This window comes from Drosophila pseudoobscura, chromosome 2 (assembly GCF_009870125.1).
Source record: "Drosophila pseudoobscura strain MV-25-SWS-2005 chromosome 2, UCI_Dpse_MV25, whole genome shotgun sequence".
Classification (NCBI taxonomy): Eukaryota; Metazoa; Arthropoda; class Insecta; order Diptera; family Drosophilidae; genus Drosophila; species Drosophila pseudoobscura.
In genome coordinates, this window is record NC_046679.1 from 29,661,739 (window position 1) to 29,681,560 (window position 19,822).

Genomic DNA, 19,822 nt, shown 5'->3' on the forward strand with positions numbered 1-19,822 from the left:
TCGGCTGTAGTTTTATTTTCGTTTTTTGATTGAAAAGCTGCCGCAGCGCCCGCTGCTTAGGTCAACATTATTTATTGAAGGACGAAAGGAAAGAGGGCGGAGATCCGGGCGGGAAGGAGTGCGAGAGAGTGCCAAAGAGAGAGACAGAGAGACAGAGACGAGTCCTAGAGTCGGGTGTTTAATATGCATACCCCGTTGTTTGGTCAATCGATGCAGGAACCCAAAGGAAAGTACACAGTAGTGTCCCCCCCCCCCCCTCTCGGCCCCTGTAGCCGAAAAAAGCGCTCGTTAGCCAGGGCTCAAGCCCAAAATCTGGCACAAGAGGCAGTAGAGAAAGGGAGAAACGGAGAGAGGGAGAGGGGGAGAGAGTAACAAGCATATCCTAAGCACGTAATCCATGTCCTGTCTCTACCTCCCCTCTCCAGCACAGCGGCTGTGATTGACCCAAAAATGCGATGATTCGTTTTGATTTTTCACCTCCCCCCCCCCCCCCCTCCCCTTTTCCTTCTGCACCTACTTTTCTCTTGCTGTTTTTCTCTCGCCAGCAAATTGAAAACAAAAATCTATGACCAAAAGAAATTATTGAAAAAGAAAATTCAGTTTTCTAGGCCTTGAAGGAAAGGCAAGGGCGAAGGAGAGGGAAACCCAGTCGATTTTTTGCATATTAGTTGGTATTCTTAAGGAAAACTTTCGATTGTGGTATTTTCCTGGTAATATCCAACAAAAAGCTAGAATTTTCCCGCCTTTCAGATAGATGAAATTTCCGACTAAATCTGCCAGTTAACACCTGCCACTTCAACACCTCCTCACAAAACACACACCGCCCCCCCCGCCCCCTGCTCCCTTGTTGCATGCCACAACATACTTTTGGCATAATAAATTAGCTTCTACTGCCCTTCCTACCCACCCCCCCCGCTCCGCTTCGTGTGCCACCGTGTGGCACTGCGGCAACTTCAATCTTAATTAGCTGATGTCGACGCAGTTTACAGTTATCCACTGCCACAGCCACTGCCACTGCCACACAGCTACTGTTCCTCCTTTATGTACTGCACGGTTTTGTTGCTGTTGCTGCCGTGGCAACACATATCACGTATACGCCATGCCATGCCACGCCACGCCATGCCACGCCGCATATGCATTTTATTAGATTCCATCCCCTCGAAAGTTGCAGCAAACGGATCTCGCTCTCCCTCCCCCTCTCTGTCTCATATAAACTTTTGCTTAATGAATATTACATCGCAGCATTAAGGGTATTCCCTGTAGTCAAGCATTAAGTAATATTATTTAGAGTTAATTTATGAATAATCTACAAATGATTCCTTGTAATGCAATATCTCAACGCTTTTAGTTTATCCTTATCCCGGTTTAAACCTGTTTTATGCTTTACTCTTTTTCCTCCTTTTTCCTGCTGTAGCGAAAAATTATCTTAATTACTGCTGGGGCTATTTCTTATGCAAAAATAGCAGAGAAACATCATACTTGATGGGGCTATTGCTCTGCTTTGCCGTCGGCTGATCTGCTGATCTGTCTCTAATTGCAATACATACAAATATCATAATTTATGGCGCGACGGAGGTGCGATTCGCTGCTTTGCCGTCGGCTGATCTGTTCGGGCGCGCAATACATACAAACACCATACTTGATGGCGCGACTGAGAAATTTGTTATTGTAGAACAAACCTCATACTTTCTGGTGCGATTCGCTTCGTTGCGTTCGGCTGATTTGTTCGTGTGCCTAATACACACAAACACCATACTTGATGGAGCGACAGACAAACCTCATACTTTCTGGTGGCGATTGCGCTGCCTTGCAAGGCGAAGGAGACGGCAAAGTGCAAAACTATGAAAAATTGTTCTTGCAATTTACATGGGTTTTGGCTGCTGCCCCCCTGCAGGTAGAATTCCAGGCTGTTGTATTTTTCTCTCGTTCTCGCTGGCAGAACATTAAATGTAGTGTCGTTCAGTGCATGGGGGAGGGGAGAATAAAGAAATGAATGCAGTGCCTTTTCAGGTATCGAAGGCACAGTGCAAGTGGAATTTACCGATATGGTGACGGTTTGCCATCCCTTTCAAGTGCTTGCCGATAGAGAGCGAGTTGAAAAGAAGGATGGACCCTCACCACATCGGACAACGTGATTTTATAAGTAAATTAATTTTTCTTACCAGAGCTCCCATCGAGAGATTATAATCTGTCTCTCTCTCTCTCCCTCTCTCCATACCTTAATCCCCCCAGTTATTTCTCTTGATAATCCCATTAAAATACATAAAAGTACTATGTATATTCCCACTTAAAAGTTACCTCAATCCCTACGACTATTATCCTTGGCACTTAGTAAATTTTCTACTTTTCTCAAGTTTTTCCCCCTCTCTTTCTTTTGCTTATTCCTTTTGACATTCATCTCAATTTACTTTTGCATCGTTCCACATCCTTCTTCTCCTTCTCGGCTCTTCCTGCTTTGAATAAATGTTGCTTGTCAAATTGCCTGGCAATTTCTATCAAAAAGAAAAGAAAGCAAGAAAACTCTTTTCCATTGTCCTAGGACTAGTCAAGGCCCCCCCCCCCCCCCCATACAGAGTATATATTTTTTTCTTTTTCTTTTTCCATTGTTTTGTCATTTGTCGCTTTTGGGTGGGCTTTTCTTTGGGTTCCATTTCTGTAAAATAATATTTTTTGCTTACCTTGGCCTAAACGTTGAATACGTGGAGGAGTGCACTTTTCAGGGCTTTAACTTTTGGGAGTTTAAAGAGCATTCCATTCCCTCATTAGTTAAGCAGACAGCTGCTGTCTCTCTCTCTCTCTCTTTCTCAAAAACTGAGACAACAGTTTCCAAAATTTACTCTCTGGAACTTTTCTGGCGAAAAGTCATCGCTCATTTGTTATTTAATCTTTTGCTGGCCAATGGGCCACCCTCTACCCTCTCCCTCCCTCTCCCTCCCTCTCCCCCTCTATTCTCTAGGATGCCAGGGCCATAGCGAAAGTGTTAATGAGTTTTAATTATTAAAATCTGAAGATGCTTTGGACGGACGTCGTTGCCTTCTTGATATTGCATTTTTAAAGTACAGTTTTATTTATAGTTATTATATATGTATTCCATGGAGCGCAGAGGGAGCAAAGGACCTTCCTCCTACCCCTTCCCGCCCCCCTCTAATAAAATGCTTTTCCCTGGGCTTATCTTGTTGGAACCATTTTCCCGGGTGTTGTTCTAAAACTGCCAGCAACAAAAACAACAACAACAACAAAAACAATGATAATATACCCAAAAAAAAAGTACACTTTGCTGCTGGCAACAAACTTTTGACAGTCAGTGTATGTGTGTGTGTGTGTGTTGCAAATAATTTGCAATCAAAAAGTTGCAGGCTACGGAAATGTGTGTGTGTGTGTGTGTGTGTGTGGGGGGGGGGGGGCCAAGGCTCTGGCCTACAGCTATTTGTCTCTGTCTATCCTGTACTCCAACTCTCTTTCTAATTTTCGGGCTAATTTGTAAAATTAGCAAAGTTTCAACAAACAAATTTGATTTTGGGATACCAACAGCATCTGTTATACGATATTTTTTTCACCGAAAGGTATTTTATTCTCGGTTTTTGGTGGATCCTTCTCTTTATTTTGAGCTGCTTTTAAGGCATTAATTTTTATCGATGGTGTTTTACCGTCGGTTTGTGTGGACATTCATACTATTTTTCTCGATTTTCTCAAGAAAATCGTGGTATCTCATGCGAATTTTTGTGAAAGGGTTTTTCCTTGACCTTTTGCACGGACTCTTTATCCTTTTTCCAGAATTTATCCCGATTTTATTCCCATTTCATCACGATTTTATTCCAATTTTATGCCCATTTATGCCCCAATTCTATCCTGCTTTTATCCCGATTGTATGCAGATTTTATCCCGATTCCCTCCCAATATAGTCCCATTTTATCTCGATTTTATTCAGATTTTACCCTGATTTTATCTCCATTCTATCCCGATTTTATACCCATTCAATCCAAATTTTATGCCGACTTTATTTCGATTTTATCCCCATTCTATCCCGTTTTTATCCCGATTTTATGCAGATTTTATCCAAATTTTGTACCGATTCTATCCCGATTTTATCGCCATTCTATCGCCATTCTATCCCTATTTTATCCACATTTTAACCCGATTTTATCCCGATTTTGTGCCTATTTTATTCTAACTTTATACTGATTTTATCCCCACTTTCCGCCATTTTATCCCAAGAAACTTCGTTTAAAAAAGTTTCGTATAACAGCAATTCCTGCAAGTCTTTTTCCATATCCAAAGCTTTCCTTTAAATATTATATTAATTCCCAAAACAAGAAAATAAGGCAAAAAATCCTACGTGGATCCTACGTGCAATCCCCATAATTTATATAGTTTTCTGCTTGTTTGTATATTTTCTTGATGGTCTGTTTTGTGGCTATTATCTGTGTAAACTTCTTGCTGGTAGTTTTTGCGCATCCGTATCTCGGTTTCCCCAAAGTTGTTTGCTTAGCAATTAAAATATTAGTTTTGGCCCCAAAACTGGACGACCGAAGTCGTTTGATTCGAATATTTGGGCCAAGACAAATAAACTTTAATTAAATGCAAAATGTCGTCAGGCGCTAATTATCCCAACACCCACAACCCCCTGCTATAGAAGAAATCCAGACAAAGATAATAAATAAACAGGCAACGCGATTGCCAGAGAGACCAGGAGCCAGGAGCCAGGAGCCAGGAGCCATGAGCCAACAAACAGGCTTAAACAATGGCTAGGGCTAAAAAGAAGCTGAAAGCCAAAACCAAAAGCAATGCAAAAACAAAAGCAAAACAACACAACGCAAAAGATTCTGAAGAGATTAAAACCTTGCCGGGGCTTAATTGAGCGGTGGGCTGCAGGGGGCTTGGGTGGGTTGGGTGGTAGCCGGGTCAGCAGTACCAGCAGCAGCAGCAGCAGTCGCATCAGCAGTGGAGCCATCCACATCGCGTATACGCGATGTTTGCCAGACGCGTGAGCTAAATGCCAAAACACAAAACAGAAAGCGGCGAAAAAACCAAAGAAAACAAAACGTTTTCCAACTTTGTTCTATCCCCCCTCGCGTTGTTCGGGCTCTGATGCAGTGAAAATGAAAGAAAAAAAATTGGCGAGGGCTGCAGTCGGAGATGGCAACTAGGGGATACTCATCACTGCTTTAATTTGAGGCTAATAAATATGGTGAATAAACAGGAATCAATCGAATCATCGTATGGTTTCCCCGATTCCAGCATTCTGTGCGGAAAAAAACCTCATACTTGATGGGACTATTCCTCTGCTTTGCCGTCGGCTGATCTGCTGATCTGTTCGTGGGCGCAATACATACAAATCACATACTTTATGGCGCGACGCATGGATTTGTTGTTGTCGAAAAAACCTCATACCTTCTGGTGCGATTCGCTGCCTTGCCTTCGGCTGATCTGTTCGGGCGCGCAATACACACAAACATTATACTTTATGGAGGGACTGAGGGATTTGTTGTTGTAGAACAAAAATACAGACAAACCTCATACTTTATGGTGCGATTTGTTGCCTTGCCTTCGGCTTATCTGCTGATCTGTCCGTGAGCGCAATACATACAAATTTTACACTTGCTGGAGCGACGGTGGGATTTGTTGTTGTAGAAAAAACCTCATACTTTCTGGTGCGATTCGCTGCCTTGCCTTCGGCTGATCTGTTCGGGCGCGCAATACACACAAACATCATACTTTATGGCGCGTCGGATTTATTTGTTGTTTAAAAAAAATACAGACAAACCTCATACTTTATGGTGCGATTTGTTACCTCGGCTTCGGCTTATCTGCTGATCTGTCCGTGAGCGCAATACATACAAATTTTACACTTGATGGAGCGACGGTGGGATTTGTTGTTGTAGAAAAAACCTCATACTTTCTGGTGCGATTTGCTGCCTTGCAAGACCGTGCATGTCCACGCCTCGAAACAAGGATGAAGCAGAACTATGAAAAATTGTTTTTACAATTTACATTTGGCAAAAAAAACCAGCTCCCTCGTTTTCTCTAAAGAGGCAGATAGTCGTTTGGGGGGGAGAACGAAGGAACGAAGGAAATAACTGAGACGCATTGAGTGATCGAAGCAACTGATTGCCATCGAGTGCCATTTTACACAAATACAGCACACCCCAAGCGTGTAGAGGGTATACAGCAGCAGGGGGTATATGCAGCACAGACAGAGAGAAAGAGAGAGAGAGAGAGGGCCATGGAACAATTGGAACTGCTTGTTTATCCTTTCACCGACTTCGAGGTTCACATTTTGTATGCAAATTGCGCTAAAGCACTGCTGCAGCCAACAATGGGTAGGAGGAGGTAGGAGGAGGAGGAGAGTAAGCCGCAGCTTTTGATACCCTATGGACAGAGAGAGTACTAGTTATGCGACTAAGGATACTACCTTCTATAGTAGCCTCTGGAAAGGGTATCTAACCCCCCCAGTCAAGAACAAGAACAATTTGAAAAAAAAGAGTCAAGCCACATGCATTCATTCATTCATTTTATTCATTCGGTTTATACTCATTTAGTCGCAGTCGCTTTTATCTAATTTCTGCACTCCCCTCTCTCCTTTCCTTTCCTTCTGTTCCTGCCTCTAGTCGCTGCCTCTCTTTCTGTTGCGGCACACTTCAAGATTTGCCCGGGTTTCTCATTCAGTCTTCTGTTGTCCCCAAAGAAAAGCTGAGCAAACACAAGTAGCTGTGCCAACAACAACAAGTGCACAAACAACAATAACAAATTGTAACATAAACTTTTAGCCGCTGGCATTTTAAGTTGACTAAATGCTCGACTTAATTGGCCAACAGACAGAGGGAGGAGGGCAGGGAGGGGGGCCTGCAGGAGAAAGAATAAAAGTCAACTGAGGAAAATCCAAAGGCATTGGAAAACTATACAGCAATCTATTGAAAAGAAATATCAAGAAAAAATGTGCATCATTAGGAAACAAAACCCTGTTTAAAATGGAACAAAATTATGGGGAAATATAACAATCTTTGATCTTTTAGATATATAAATATTTACTGAACCATTATGAACCATTGCCCCATAATTTATGTGGCTTAAAATTTATGTTTAAATATCTTCTAAATGATAAATATACATCATTCGTTCCCGCTCTCTCGGTCTCTGCCACATCAACTATTTTATCGGTTTTTGCATACATCAATTGCCAGTTAATTGCCACAACTATTTATAGAGAAATAAATACAATATTTTGTTGCGTTTTTCGCTTTGTGGAAATGCCGCCGCAGCTCTAAGCCCTCCCCCCCTCCCCCTCCGCTCCCCGATGCAACGCGTCGCATAGAAATATGCAAATTTTTGTGTTTAAGGCTAAAGTAGTTTTCGAATAGCAAATTGTTCAGTTTGTATGCCATTGCCACGCCCACGTCGCTCGGAATGGTTGGGCGTAAGAGAGTGGCGACTGTAAAGGTGTGTGCGTGTATCTCTGACTGTGTGTGTGTGTGTGTGTGTGTGTGTGTGTGCCTCTGTCATGCTTAATTATTGTAAGTCAACACTTGACTGCCAGAGTGATTTATAAACGTTGTTACGTTACACTGTTTATGTTGGCCCAATAGAACAGAACAGTCAACAGACAACCAAAGACAAGGTCGACAGGGTATAGGCATGTCTCATAAGTGGTGGGAGATAAAGCTAGAAAGAGAGAGAGAGAGAGAGAGAGACCACAAAAACATGAAACTGCCGCCTGTGGAAATTGCTTGTTAGTGCAAAAACACCGACGGCATTTTGCAGAGAGAGAGAGGGGAAATGTTATTAGCAATGCTTGAAGAGAATATTAAACGTTTCTTAAAAGGTTTCTCTTATAAGGGAAAATGAAATCAAAAGACATAATCTATAAATAAATATATAAAAAAGTATATAACTTTAATTTTAAAAAACTAAAAAAAAAGAAATAACAAAAAAGTATGACTTAAATACAATATAAATTGTAAATTAATTATAAAATATAAAAATACGGAATTCATATAAAATATTAAAAAAAAATATAGAAGTAAACGAAAAAAAAAAAAATTATTAAAAGTTCCATCGATGGAATGTGGTGTCTCATTCTTTGACAATCACTGCAAAAACCGATGCTAAAAGAGTGAATGGCAAACTAGACCGATACTAAAATATCGCAGAAGATAAAATGATCGTATTAAAAGATAACAAAGAAAACAATAGAATGGTTTTAAATGATACAAAATTATAAAATTTATCACAATTGATCACACTGGCTATCCGTGAATGCCTGTTTTTCTTGTTTTAAGACGGAAAATTGCTCACTTTTATAATTTGATATCAATTAACACAATATTATTGTTTTTTTAAACATTTAATACGATAATTTTTCCCTCTTAAAACTCGAAAAACAAGTATTTACGGATAGCCATTGGAGCATTCAAATACGAGTATAGCTCTGCGAATGTCAAAAGTTCCATCGACCAGAAAACTGAATGATAGAATTATCGTGCAAGATTCCGTTTAACAGACAGATTTGAAATATTCCAGTAAATCACCCAAAAAGTTAGGGCAATTTATTTGCAGAGCCCAAAAACAAATAAATGGATTCGTGCATAATTATAAACAAAGTTTTTGGCCAAAAGGAATATCAACTGGAGAAACAGTGCATTGCGGCAAACAAACAGACAGACAAAGAGAGGGAGAGGGAGAGGGTGAGAGAGAGAGAGGGGAGAACTTTAACTTCTTGGCAACAAACAGTAAACCGCAAATAGCAAACAAACACACACACACACACACACACACAGATAAAAGGGGAAATGGATTTCAGTGCAGTCTCAGAGCCAAAATCAGAGCCAAGTTGCAAGGTTGACCAACAGACAGAGACAGAGGCAGAGACAGAGGTATGTAGTGGCAGTGGCAGTGGCAATGGCAACAACTATTTTGCTGTATTTAAATGGATTTTGGCAACCAGAGTTAGACAAAACCCGCAAGAACAACAGATAGATAGAGTCACAGCCACACCCACAACAGCGGCGGCGCATCAGAGAATCCAAAATCCGAGTCTGGGAACTGCACACCACACACCAATACTCGTGTACGCGTGTGTGTATGCATGTATATGTGTAATATCGCTTGCATATGTAAACGTAAACGTGTAAACCCATACCCCAGTTCTGTGCAGTTTTGCCGGAATCAGAATGAGAATCACACAATTGGAGTTGGAGTTGTAGTTGGATCTGCAATTGCAGTTGAAGTTAAAGTCTCTGCCCCCTAGCCCTCCTCCTACTCCTACTCCTATTCCCATTCCTACTCCTACTCCCATTCCTACTCCTACTCCCATTCCTACTCCTCCTCCTGTGTGTGTGTGTGTGTGTGTGTGCATTTATGGTTGCCAAAATACTAAATGTCTATCCGCAATGCCCACAAGCGCACACAAGTCAAATCAACATTGAGATAGAGACAGGCACAGGATGAGATATTCCATAGGCTTGTTGGCTGTATAGGTTTACGAGAGAGGTCAAAGGGTAGAGTCCAGTGGAGGGTACTTCACTCTTCACCAGTAGCAGAAAATTGAGTGATTCTCAGGCACCTTTTTCGCTTCATTCCAATCCTACCTTTCTTCAAAGAAAACTTCCTCAAACTTTCAACATCTTTGCCGCCAAGTTCATTTACACTTTTGAGGCATTTAATAAATTGCATTTCAATTGCCATTAGCTCTCTGCGAAACCCCGCCCACTAATTAGACCGTTTGGCTGGCTGCCTTTTTTTTGCCAGAGCCGCCTCATTATTGCCTTCAATTAGCCAGCCAGAGAGGAGAGAAGGAGAGAAGCCACCGCCGACGCCGCCGCTTACTGCATAAAAATTAATTTAAATTGCTATTTAACTGACCATGCTAAAGGTTTTCCCCCAAATGCTGCAGCCCCTCCTTTTGTTATGCTTGCTTCTAGCTCTTTTTCTTAATTTTATTTGAAATGGAGGGGGCGGAGGGGGTTGAGAGAGGACGGTCTTTGGCTAATTAATTTGTGAAAAATGTCCGAGATCCAGGGACAAGGGACAAGCGACAAGCGACAAGGACAACACAAAAGCACGATAATAGCAGCAGCTCGTTTTCCTGTTTCCTGCTGCACTTGAAATGTTGCCCCAGGAGTCATGATACTTCCTCCCTGCTCCCCATCTCCCTCTGCTCGTATTGTACCTTTCACCTTCGTCAATATGCGTGACATGTTGCAACTTGTATCGCTATTTTTATACAAAAACAAAAACAGGCAGCCAGGGGCAGGGTTCACAGTTGATTACGGAGTAAAAGCAGAGGGGAAAAATAAAGGTAGATTGCATTGATAGAACACGTTTTAATTTTGAGCAAAACACACACACGCACACACACGTCGAGAGACTGTCGAGAGCGAGGGAGCGCCGACGGAAAATAAGGAAAAAATGCAATGGCAGTAGAGGGCGATTAACTTTATAGCCATGGAAGTAATCTGATAGTGTAAGGTGGAAATATATGTATGTATATGGATTTAAGAACTAACGAATCTGCGCCTCTTCTGCTCTTTTCATTCGGTTCTTCCTTCTGCTACTTTTCCTCTGCTTTTTCTGCATTTTTTACGAACGACGCACGGCGATACCGAAACATACGACGAAAGAAAGAAACGACAAATGGAAAGACTTTTCTAGCAATCGCACTGCACCCACACACTTTTCATATTTATACTCCTTTTCTTGCTCCTTTCTTTAAAAAAAAACCAAAGCAAACGCAGTTCCACGTTAATTAAAGGTGCGACCCTCTCGGAATCACTCTCACGCTGCTTGCATATTTGCTCAGATCAAGACTTCAAAGAGAGAAAGAGCGTAACCTCGCCGAGATTTGCAAGGGGCCCCCTCTCCTACGGTGACACTTTGAGCGAGAGAGTTGACGATTTGCGCTCGCTCTTTCTTTTATGCTGCTTCTCTTCTTCGCCGCTCCCACGACATCAGGAGTGGGAATATTTAAACACACGCACACACATTGCAAGACATCACGTGATAAAAAAAAGAATAACTGCATCATATGTTTTTCAATTTATCACTTCACTTTTTGCACATATTGCTGCATTTTTGCCTCGCGGATCGCCTCGCCATGCCTTTTGTCGCCTGCCCTTCGCCTCGACACGCCATGCCTTTAAATACGCCATTTTTCCTTGTGGACCGCCTTCGCCTTTTCTTGCCATTTTGAATAAGTTTACCACAAGAATACACTTCACTTCACTTTATGCCTTTTTCCATCGCTGATCGCCTCGCCACGCCTTTTTCGCTCGCCTTTTGCCGCATTTTTCGCCTGCCGTTCGCCTCGCCTCGCCATGCCTTTTATACGCCATTTTTTCTTGTGGACCGCCTTCGCCTTTTCTTGCCATTTTGAATAAGTTTACCAGAAGAATACACTTCACTTCACTTTATGCACATATTTCTGCCTTTTTCCGTCGCTGATCGCCTCGCCACGCCTTTTTCCGCCTTTTTCGCTCGCCTTTTGCCGCATTTTTCGCCTGCCGTTCGCCTCGCCTCGCCATGCCTTTTGTATGCCATTGTGGACCGCCTTCGCCCTTTTTCTTCCACTAAAACACTGTTCTTGCCATTTTTAATGTTTAATAAGTTCAATACAACACTTCACTTCACTGCACTTCACTTTTGGAATATATTGCCGCTTTTTTCCCTCGCCGGTCGCCTGGCCACGAATTGCCTTTTGCCTTTCGCCTTGCCTTTTGTACGCCTTTTTGCCTCGTGGATCGCCTCCGCCGATTTTCTTGCACTGAAACACTAATTTTTGGCCATTTTCAATGTTTAATCACTTTACCACAGCACTGCACTTCACTGCACAAATACGCGACACTTCTTTCCATTTGATTTACCGAATTAACCCGTTTTTCGCGAACCGAAACACGGAGCTGACCTCTGAAGTGGTCGGGCGGGGAAAAAACTGCGACGGCGATGCAGATGCGTGGCCGGCTTAGCAGACGTTCGTTCCATGCTCTCGTTTCCCACGCTCTTTCCTCTGCATCTGTTCTAATTGTTCGCTCACTGGAATTGCTCGCTCTGCTATTCCTCTCTCCCACACCTAATGCAAAGGGCGATCGAAAGTGTGTGTGGCTGTGGTCACCTGCCGATGTGAGAGAGTGAGGGGGAGTTAGTGGGTGGTCTAGTGGCTCGCTTATTAAATGCTCTCTTGACAGTTTCGGTTCTTCGTCTCCCTCTCCCGTTTCGACAGCACGAGACGAGATCGAATCTTCTTCTTTCTCTCTTGCTTAAAATGAAATCGAAAGCGTTTGGCTGCTGCTGTGAGCGGCCTGGGGAGGGAGTGAGAAAGCTAGAATGCGTTGTGGGTGACATGATTGATCTTGTCGTTTGAGTGGAATTGAATGTAAAATGTGCTTGGGATATAATTAAAAGTATAAATGTGGAGTAACTTTACTATCCCAGGCAACAAAAGACAACAAACATGATATAAGAACCCCAAATTATGAGGTTAATGATTACTCTTCTTCGCTCTACACACACACAGCCACCCATTCACCCTGACAAAGTAAATTTAACCTTTCAGCACAAAGTATATGGCACCCGAATAAAAGCACAAAAATAAACACTAACCCAGAGTCAGAGCCACCCCAACCGCCCCCCACACCCACACCCACACACACATAGCTCAAAATGTAACTCTTGCCACCTGCAAGACGTCCACGCTGACGAAAATTAGTCGAATTTCTCTATATATTCTATAACATATTTTCGTTGTTTATGTTGCTCTGTTAGTTGTACGAGTAGTAACCCCCCCACCACATCCCTCGAACGGAACATCCACCTTCGCCTAGGTGTTAAAAATAAAAAGCTGTCAGAGATGTGTGTGTGTGTGGATGCGGGACTCATTTAGTGCCTTTGCCTGTACACATGTCCGCGCTGTAACGTTCAGCACCTCCCCATGGAATCAGTCGTGTTCTGCTGTAGCGCTCCTCTGTGTGTGTGTGTGTGTGTGTGTGTGTGTGTGTCTGTACCTGCCAGAGTCACGTCTCCTGGCGTTGTCATAATGAATTCAGCGTTTATGGCGCTTATTCCATTTGGTTTCATTATCAGTATGTACATGTGTCCCACCCCAGACCACCCCTCCCCCAGCCATCTCTTTACTTTCTATGACAGGGTTTTTCTCTCGCTCTGACACTCTTTCCTTTGTATCTCCTGGTGTCATGTGCCCCAAAAACAAGACACATCCAGCATTATCCCACATTTCAAGCTGATACGTTTCCAGCAGCCACGTGACAGTTTTAACTTAATTATGCAATCATTGGTTAGAGCTTTTTTCTTCGTGAACAAACAATCATCTTATCAATCCTGTATTCCGTTTATCTATTTTCCAGGTTCGCACACTTTTTGTCAGCGGTTTGCCCATGGACGCCAAGCCGCGTGAACTTTATCTACTATTCAGAGCCTACGAGGTGAGTTTTGGTTGATTTTTTCCCTAGAAAACATATCTTAAAAAATTTAATTTAGGGCTACGAAGGATCTCTATTGAAAGTAACTAGCAAAAATGGCAAAACTGCATCGGTAAGTGCGGGTTTTGAAACCAATCAAGGGGTGTCCTTGCTCACAATTGTTTTTTTTTTTTGTTTCTAGCCCGTGGGCTTTGTGACATTCCATACAAGAGCTGGAGCCGAGGCAGCCAAACAGGATCTGCAGGTAATACATTCAGTCGTTAATGATATTTCTATTTCAAAAGAACACCAAAATAATTTTTAGCAATTTTTTTTAATCGAAAAACAAAAAACCCCTCCCTCTTCTCGGCGAATAAAAAGTATATACACTGTAAAGCACACAAACAAAAAAAAACAAATAAATTTAAATACTTGTATAATCGTAATGCCTGGCTTCCTAAAAAAAACAAAAACAAAAACAAAATACCGTTTTTAGGCCCTCTTAGCCGCTGCTATCCCCAACAAAAGCAACAACAAATGCAATGTGTATCTCAAAATCAAAAATGATTTTGCATCATCACCTTCCACAACAACAAAAAAAACCAACAACAAACACACCAAAAAACACATGCTTGCATTTGAAAAATGAAAAAAAAAATAAAATACATTTCACACAAAAATCGCATTAAGTGTTTCCCCCTCTCTGTCTTACTCTCTCTCGCTGTCTCTTTCTGTCTTTATTAAGTTGTGTATTTTTATTGTTTTTGGTAATGCATCTACCCCTCTCTCTCTCTCTCTCTCTTACTCTTTGCTCCCAGTCTATCCCTATCCCAGAAAACACACACACACAGTCACTGAAAGTCACACACTCACACCTTTAAACGGGTACACTCATCACACTCACACACTCAAAAAAACACAAAATCTCATCTATGGCAAAAGCTCTCTGCAAGAAACAACAACAAAAGGCAAAAGCGCAAAAGCACCAACAACAACAACAACGAAAACGAAATGAAACCCACTTCTCAAGCCTCTGGTGCATGACCCCCCCTCTCCCAATCACACACTGTCTCTTTCTCTCTCTCTCGCGAGGATAGCCCCTTAAGAAAAAAAAGCTCACACTCTACCCAAAATGATCGTTGATCGGCGAAAGCTCTTGAAGAGGTTGTCTTTCAACGCGGACAGTTTATCCTTTTTGAAAGAAAATTTGCCATTGGTTCTTGCCCTTTAACGTTTACATGCGAATGGTTACTTAAAATTCACTATTTTTTGCGAAGAATACTATATTTACTCGTTTTATACCGCCTTTTATGCCCCATTCCATTCTATGAGTGCCATTTATTCTTCTCATTCAACGTTTACATGTGAATGGCAACTGGGAAATCAGTATACAAGTTTTTGCCCCGAATGCCTCTCATTAGCGGCTTTTTATTCCAATGGTTCCATTGACTTTAGTCATTTTATGCTAACATGTGACTGGCAAATAGGAAACGGGCTCGAATACTCTATTTACTCGGTTGGAATGCATTTCCTTTGTGTTATTTCTTACACCGATTCTACTGATTCATATCGTGCAACGTTTACAGGCGAATGGCAACACGGAAATCGCTTTAAATGTCACTCCCATAGAGAAAACCCAGACTTCCTTTGGAACCGAGCCATCTCTAGCCTAGAAACAAACACAATATAAGAAGCTTTAAAACCCACCCTGAAAAAATCGCCTATCAAATAAATAAATGGGCTTACTATTTGTATAGTCCTTGCTAGAAGTCTTTACCCAAAGAGATGCCCGTTTTTTAATGAAATCCCCCCTAAAGCCCAAAGCCCATACCACACCCCAAAAACCACCAAAGTACATACAGTGCAGGCACAATCAATATATAGATTAAATATGACCACGTTGAATGACCACCGCCCCTCCCCGCCTGCCCTGCCCTAACCCTCCAAGCAAATGAATAAAAAAGCTCTACTAAGAAAATTATTATTCATTCACAACTTTTTGAATATTAAACGTTACTTTCACGCGACATTCAAAATTATTTTTGGCGAATTGTTGCAAAAAGAAAAGAAAAACAGGAGTCTCTTGAAAAGAAAAACTATAACAAAAAAAAAAGAAAAAAAATACAAACAAATAGAAAATACAAACCGCTGTATTTTGATCTGATCATTTACAGCAGGGTGTACGCTTCGATCCCGATATGCCCCAAACAATTCGCTTGGAATTCGCCAAGAGTAACACGAAAGTGAGCAAACCCAAACCACAGCCCAATACAGCGACAACAGCCTCACATCCTGCATTGATGCACCCACTCACTGGACGTAAGTAAAAAAAAAAAACAAGAAAAGAAAAATAAAAAAAGAATGAGATTTCGGCAGCTGCTAATTTCTTTAGTTTTTTTTTGGTTTCTTTTATTTTTCCTTTTTACTGTATGTAGTTAATATTAATAAAAACAAAAGTACATTATGTTTAAGGGTACAAAAAAACCGAAAACGATGGCGTACTCGATAACGATAAACGCAGAGCACAATCCTAACTTATCGACACACACACACACAAACACAAATGACAAAAACGAAACAAAACAAAAAAAAAATACATGCTTCAAAGTGCACACACACACAAAATCTATTTTATAGTAACTAAGTATATAAATACCGTATTTATGTATGCTATAATTATCATATATATATTATCAAAGTCGCTATTGGGTCTTACATATATATATATATATTCCCAACTATAGGTTACAGCAACAACAAATAATAACTATACTTTATATACATATATAATGTACTGCACTTTGATCACTTGTAACACTTTGTTTCAAAACTCTCACACACTCTCAGACACACGCAACATACCCACAAAACACACACACACACACACACACAACCACAGAGATACCGTAAAAAGGACTAGCACTCGCCAGTACAAAAAAAAAAAAATAAAGAAGAAAGCTCAAAATTGTAGAACAGAGGAAGCCTCAAAGTGCCAGTCAAGGGAAAGGGATGGAAAAGGGAACTAGATCCGAAAGTTAGGGCTGAAAATTGCAGCTTTAAAGACCCCTAGCAAATCTAATTTTAGTTTTATATACCGAAAACTTAAAGTACATTTTTGTTTTGGGATGAAAACTAATTTAGAAATGGTTCTGATACTATCGCCTGAAACCTACTCCATCACTTGAATAAAAAGAAAAGAAAGAAATACCTTAGAAAAATTAAAACTTAAAGAAAATATTGAAATGTTTTTGTTAGGGCTAAAAGGTACCTTTTTCAGCATTTAAAGTTTATAAAATTCATTCCCAAGAAACCGATACCTTAGTAAAAATGGTTCAAAAATGTTTATAAAATGTTCAATCTGCCATGAAATCTCTTTAAAGGCTCCTGAAAAGGTACCAAAAAGTGTTCAAAAGTATCTAAATTTATATAGAATCAACATCTCTAAATAAAACCATCAAAGAAATAACTATAGCTCCCCAACCAGTCCTTAAATGCAGTCATAATATTCCAGTAAATGCCCAAAACTATTAAAATTTATATAGAAGAAAAGAAAAAAAAACTAAATAAACTAGAGCTCTCCAACCAGTCCCTAAATGCAGTCAAAAAATTACGAAAACTAAAGAATTTACATCCCTCAATAGAAAAAGAAAATCTCAAACCCCTACGGAACTAGTTCTTTAAAAAGCCAAACTTTCCATCGCTGGCCAATCCAAACCAAATAAAAGACTGAGACAACGAACTTTAACTTAAAATAATATAACTATACATTTTTACGTTTTTGAAAACCCGTTCTTGTTCTATTTCCATTTTTTTGATTTTTGTCAACTAAAAACTAAAAAAAAAGAAAAAAAAAAAACAACGTGTTTTCTATGTAAAATCAAATCAAAAAATCAAATTGATTTGGAGCTTGGGAGATTATCAAACTAATTAGTTTACTATTCTCCATTTTTCATAGATCTGGGTGGGCCGTTCTTTCCGGGCGGACCGGAGTTATGGCATCATCCGTTAGCGTATTCGGCAGCAGCCGCCGCTGATTTGCCCGGAGCTGCAGCACTGCAGCATGCAACATTAGTGCATCCGGCCCTGCATCCGCAGGTGCCAGTGCGCTCCTATCTCTGACTAAATACAGACAAAGTAATGGAGCAGCCTATGCATCAAGTAAGTCTCCCCTCCCCCCTTGTCTCTTCTATGTATTTATCCTATGTCTCTCTTTTTGCAGACTCAAATGACCATGCCGCAACATCATCAGACCACTGCTACTGCTATACATCCTGGGGCAGCTGCAATGGCACATATGGCCGCTGCTGCTGCCGCGGCCACGCCACAGAATGCTGCTGCGGCAGCCACGGCCGCCGCCGCCGCTGCTGCTGCTGCCCAACATCATCATTTTTTATCGAGTCCAGCGCTTGCAAGTCCCGCCGGATCCACGAACAATGCCACACATCCGGCTAATCCACAAATAGCGGCAAATGCACCCTGTTCCACGCTGTTTGTGGCCAATCTTGGACAATTTGTCTCCGAACATGAGCTCAAGGAGGTCTTCTCTAGGTAAATATTAATGAACACACTCTAAAAAGCAAAGAAAAAAGAAAGAAAACACAGCACCCGACCACCCGACCACCCAACACACCCACAAACCACCCATTTTTTTTTAGGCACTTTTTTCGTGAGAGAGAAAAATTACTAACCAGAACTAACTTTTATGCGTTCTCTTCCTTGGTTCGTTTGTTCGCCTACCACCTACCACCACCAAAACCACCAACCACCAAATACCACTCGATCACCTCTATTGTATAATACATTGATATAACCACCGATATCTGCCAATATATATCTACCCAACAACAAACCAAATATATCAAATATAACCATGCACAGTATGCCTGGCTTTTGTCGCCTACGAATGCACACAAAAGGTATGCACCAAATCACAACTTCTATGCCTCTGACTATGTCTTCAACTTTGAAAACCTCTACAAAAACAACTTCAACTTCCTACTCTCCAAACAACAACAAACTATCGAATGCAACAACAACAACCACAACAGTCATGGGCACAACAGCAGCAACTGGCTCAAGCTGCTCCATCAATAACAACAACAACAACAACAACAGCAGCACCAACGCTCAACAACAGTTACAACAACAGCAACATCCAGTGGCGTTTATTGAATTCAAGGATGCCCCTAGTGCCGCCCAGGCCATGCAACAGCTGCAGGGCAAGTATCTACTAAGCTCCGATCGTGGATCCATACGGATCGAATATGCCAAGAACAAAATGTCCAACGATATAACAACAATTGTTGGTAAAGCACAACATCAAGCACAGCCACAGCCACCACCACCACCACCGCTATATATACTGAATGGTAATGAACAGCTACAGCTACAGCAGCACTTGCAACAGCAACAGCAACAGCATCTGCAACAACAGCAACAGCAACAACAACAGCAGCTACTCCAACAACAACAACAACAACAGCACGTGTCTATGGCAACAGATTGCACCAACAACGGCACCAATGATAGCACCACCAACACCACTAGCGTTGTTGTTAACTCCATACAGCACCACAACCAACTTCATCATCCTTCAAATCAGCACCACCAAAATCATCTCTTTAGAGACGTATGTATTAATTCCGAAGTGAAACAACTGATCGAAATAAAACAAAAAAAAAAACAAAAAAGATCTATGTGTGTATGTGTGTGTTAATCTAACCCCTAGATGATCCACATATGTATATGCTGTCTATCCCCTAGATTCCTAGCTGCTTGATCTATTCCTAAACTATCAAACCAACAATTTATGTATTGTAGCTTTACTTAAACCCTCATTTAACTCATTCAACAAAGTTTTAGAAAAAGATTTATATAGAACATATAGATGGGATGTATTTGAAGGCTTAAAGAAGAGTTTTCTATGGCTAATACCAACCGTAGAGCCCACTTCTGCTCTCATTTAGTTCGTTAGATCGTGGAGTTCGTAGAGTCCTTTTTCTACTAAAAGATTGCATGTTTGCACACATATCTAGCTTATTGTCTCATTTCCTTCCTTAGATAAGGCATTTGATCTCTCCAAAAAATTCTTTTTATAGCGGATTCCATACGTAGAGTCCACCTTTAATATTCGAATTCACTTAATCTCTCCTTATCTTCATTAAATTGTGCTGTCTTCGCACTTTTCCGCCTGTTTATGTCACTCCAAATAAAAATCGTGGTCCTTTTTAGTAATATTTCCGCATTCTCTCTCAATATTTTTGTTAAATAAATGATCTGAGCGCTCAGAAAAAAATAATGCCTGCTACAAGAATGCATTTACCCTGTAATATTCTTCGTTAAACTATGGCGTCCTCAGACTTTTTAATCTCACATAAAAATCAAGTAATATTTTCACATTCTCTCTCAATATTTTC

General features: G+C 41.1%; 1 protein-coding gene and 1 long non-coding RNA gene across 4 annotated transcripts in view; one reads left to right on the forward strand and one right to left on the reverse strand.

Moving 5' to 3' along the window:
- Positions 1-6,028, reverse strand: part of LOC26532083 (uncharacterized) — a 55,957-nt gene extending 49,929 nt beyond the window's left edge. The window contains exons 1-3 of one of the 3 annotated variants that reach the window (XR_004469607.1): positions 5,890-6,027; positions 5,514-5,681; positions 5,115-5,427 (exon numbers count right to left, since the gene is read on the reverse strand). This is a non-coding gene — a long non-coding RNA (uncharacterized lncRNA). Of the gene's footprint in view, positions 1-5,114; positions 5,428-5,513; positions 5,682-5,764 lie in introns of those variants that run through there. The other 2 variants (XR_004469605.1, XR_004469606.1) reach the window with 2 other exon arrangements.
- The window catches only part of cpo (couch potato), a gene marked incomplete at its 5' end in the record, with an annotated part of 75,416 nt that overhangs the window by 52,210 nt on the left and 3,384 nt on the right, over positions 1-19,822 (forward strand). Inside the window, 8 exon segments of the mRNA XM_033381134.1 lie at positions 13,353-13,430; positions 13,486-13,539; positions 13,609-13,671; positions 15,581-15,725; positions 17,362-17,564; positions 17,626-17,954; positions 18,285-18,322; positions 18,455-19,035. Of these exon segments, the coding sequence (XP_033237025.1) occupies positions 13,353-13,430; positions 13,486-13,539; positions 13,609-13,671; positions 15,581-15,725; positions 17,362-17,564; positions 17,626-17,954; positions 18,285-18,322; positions 18,455-19,035 (1,491 nt within the window).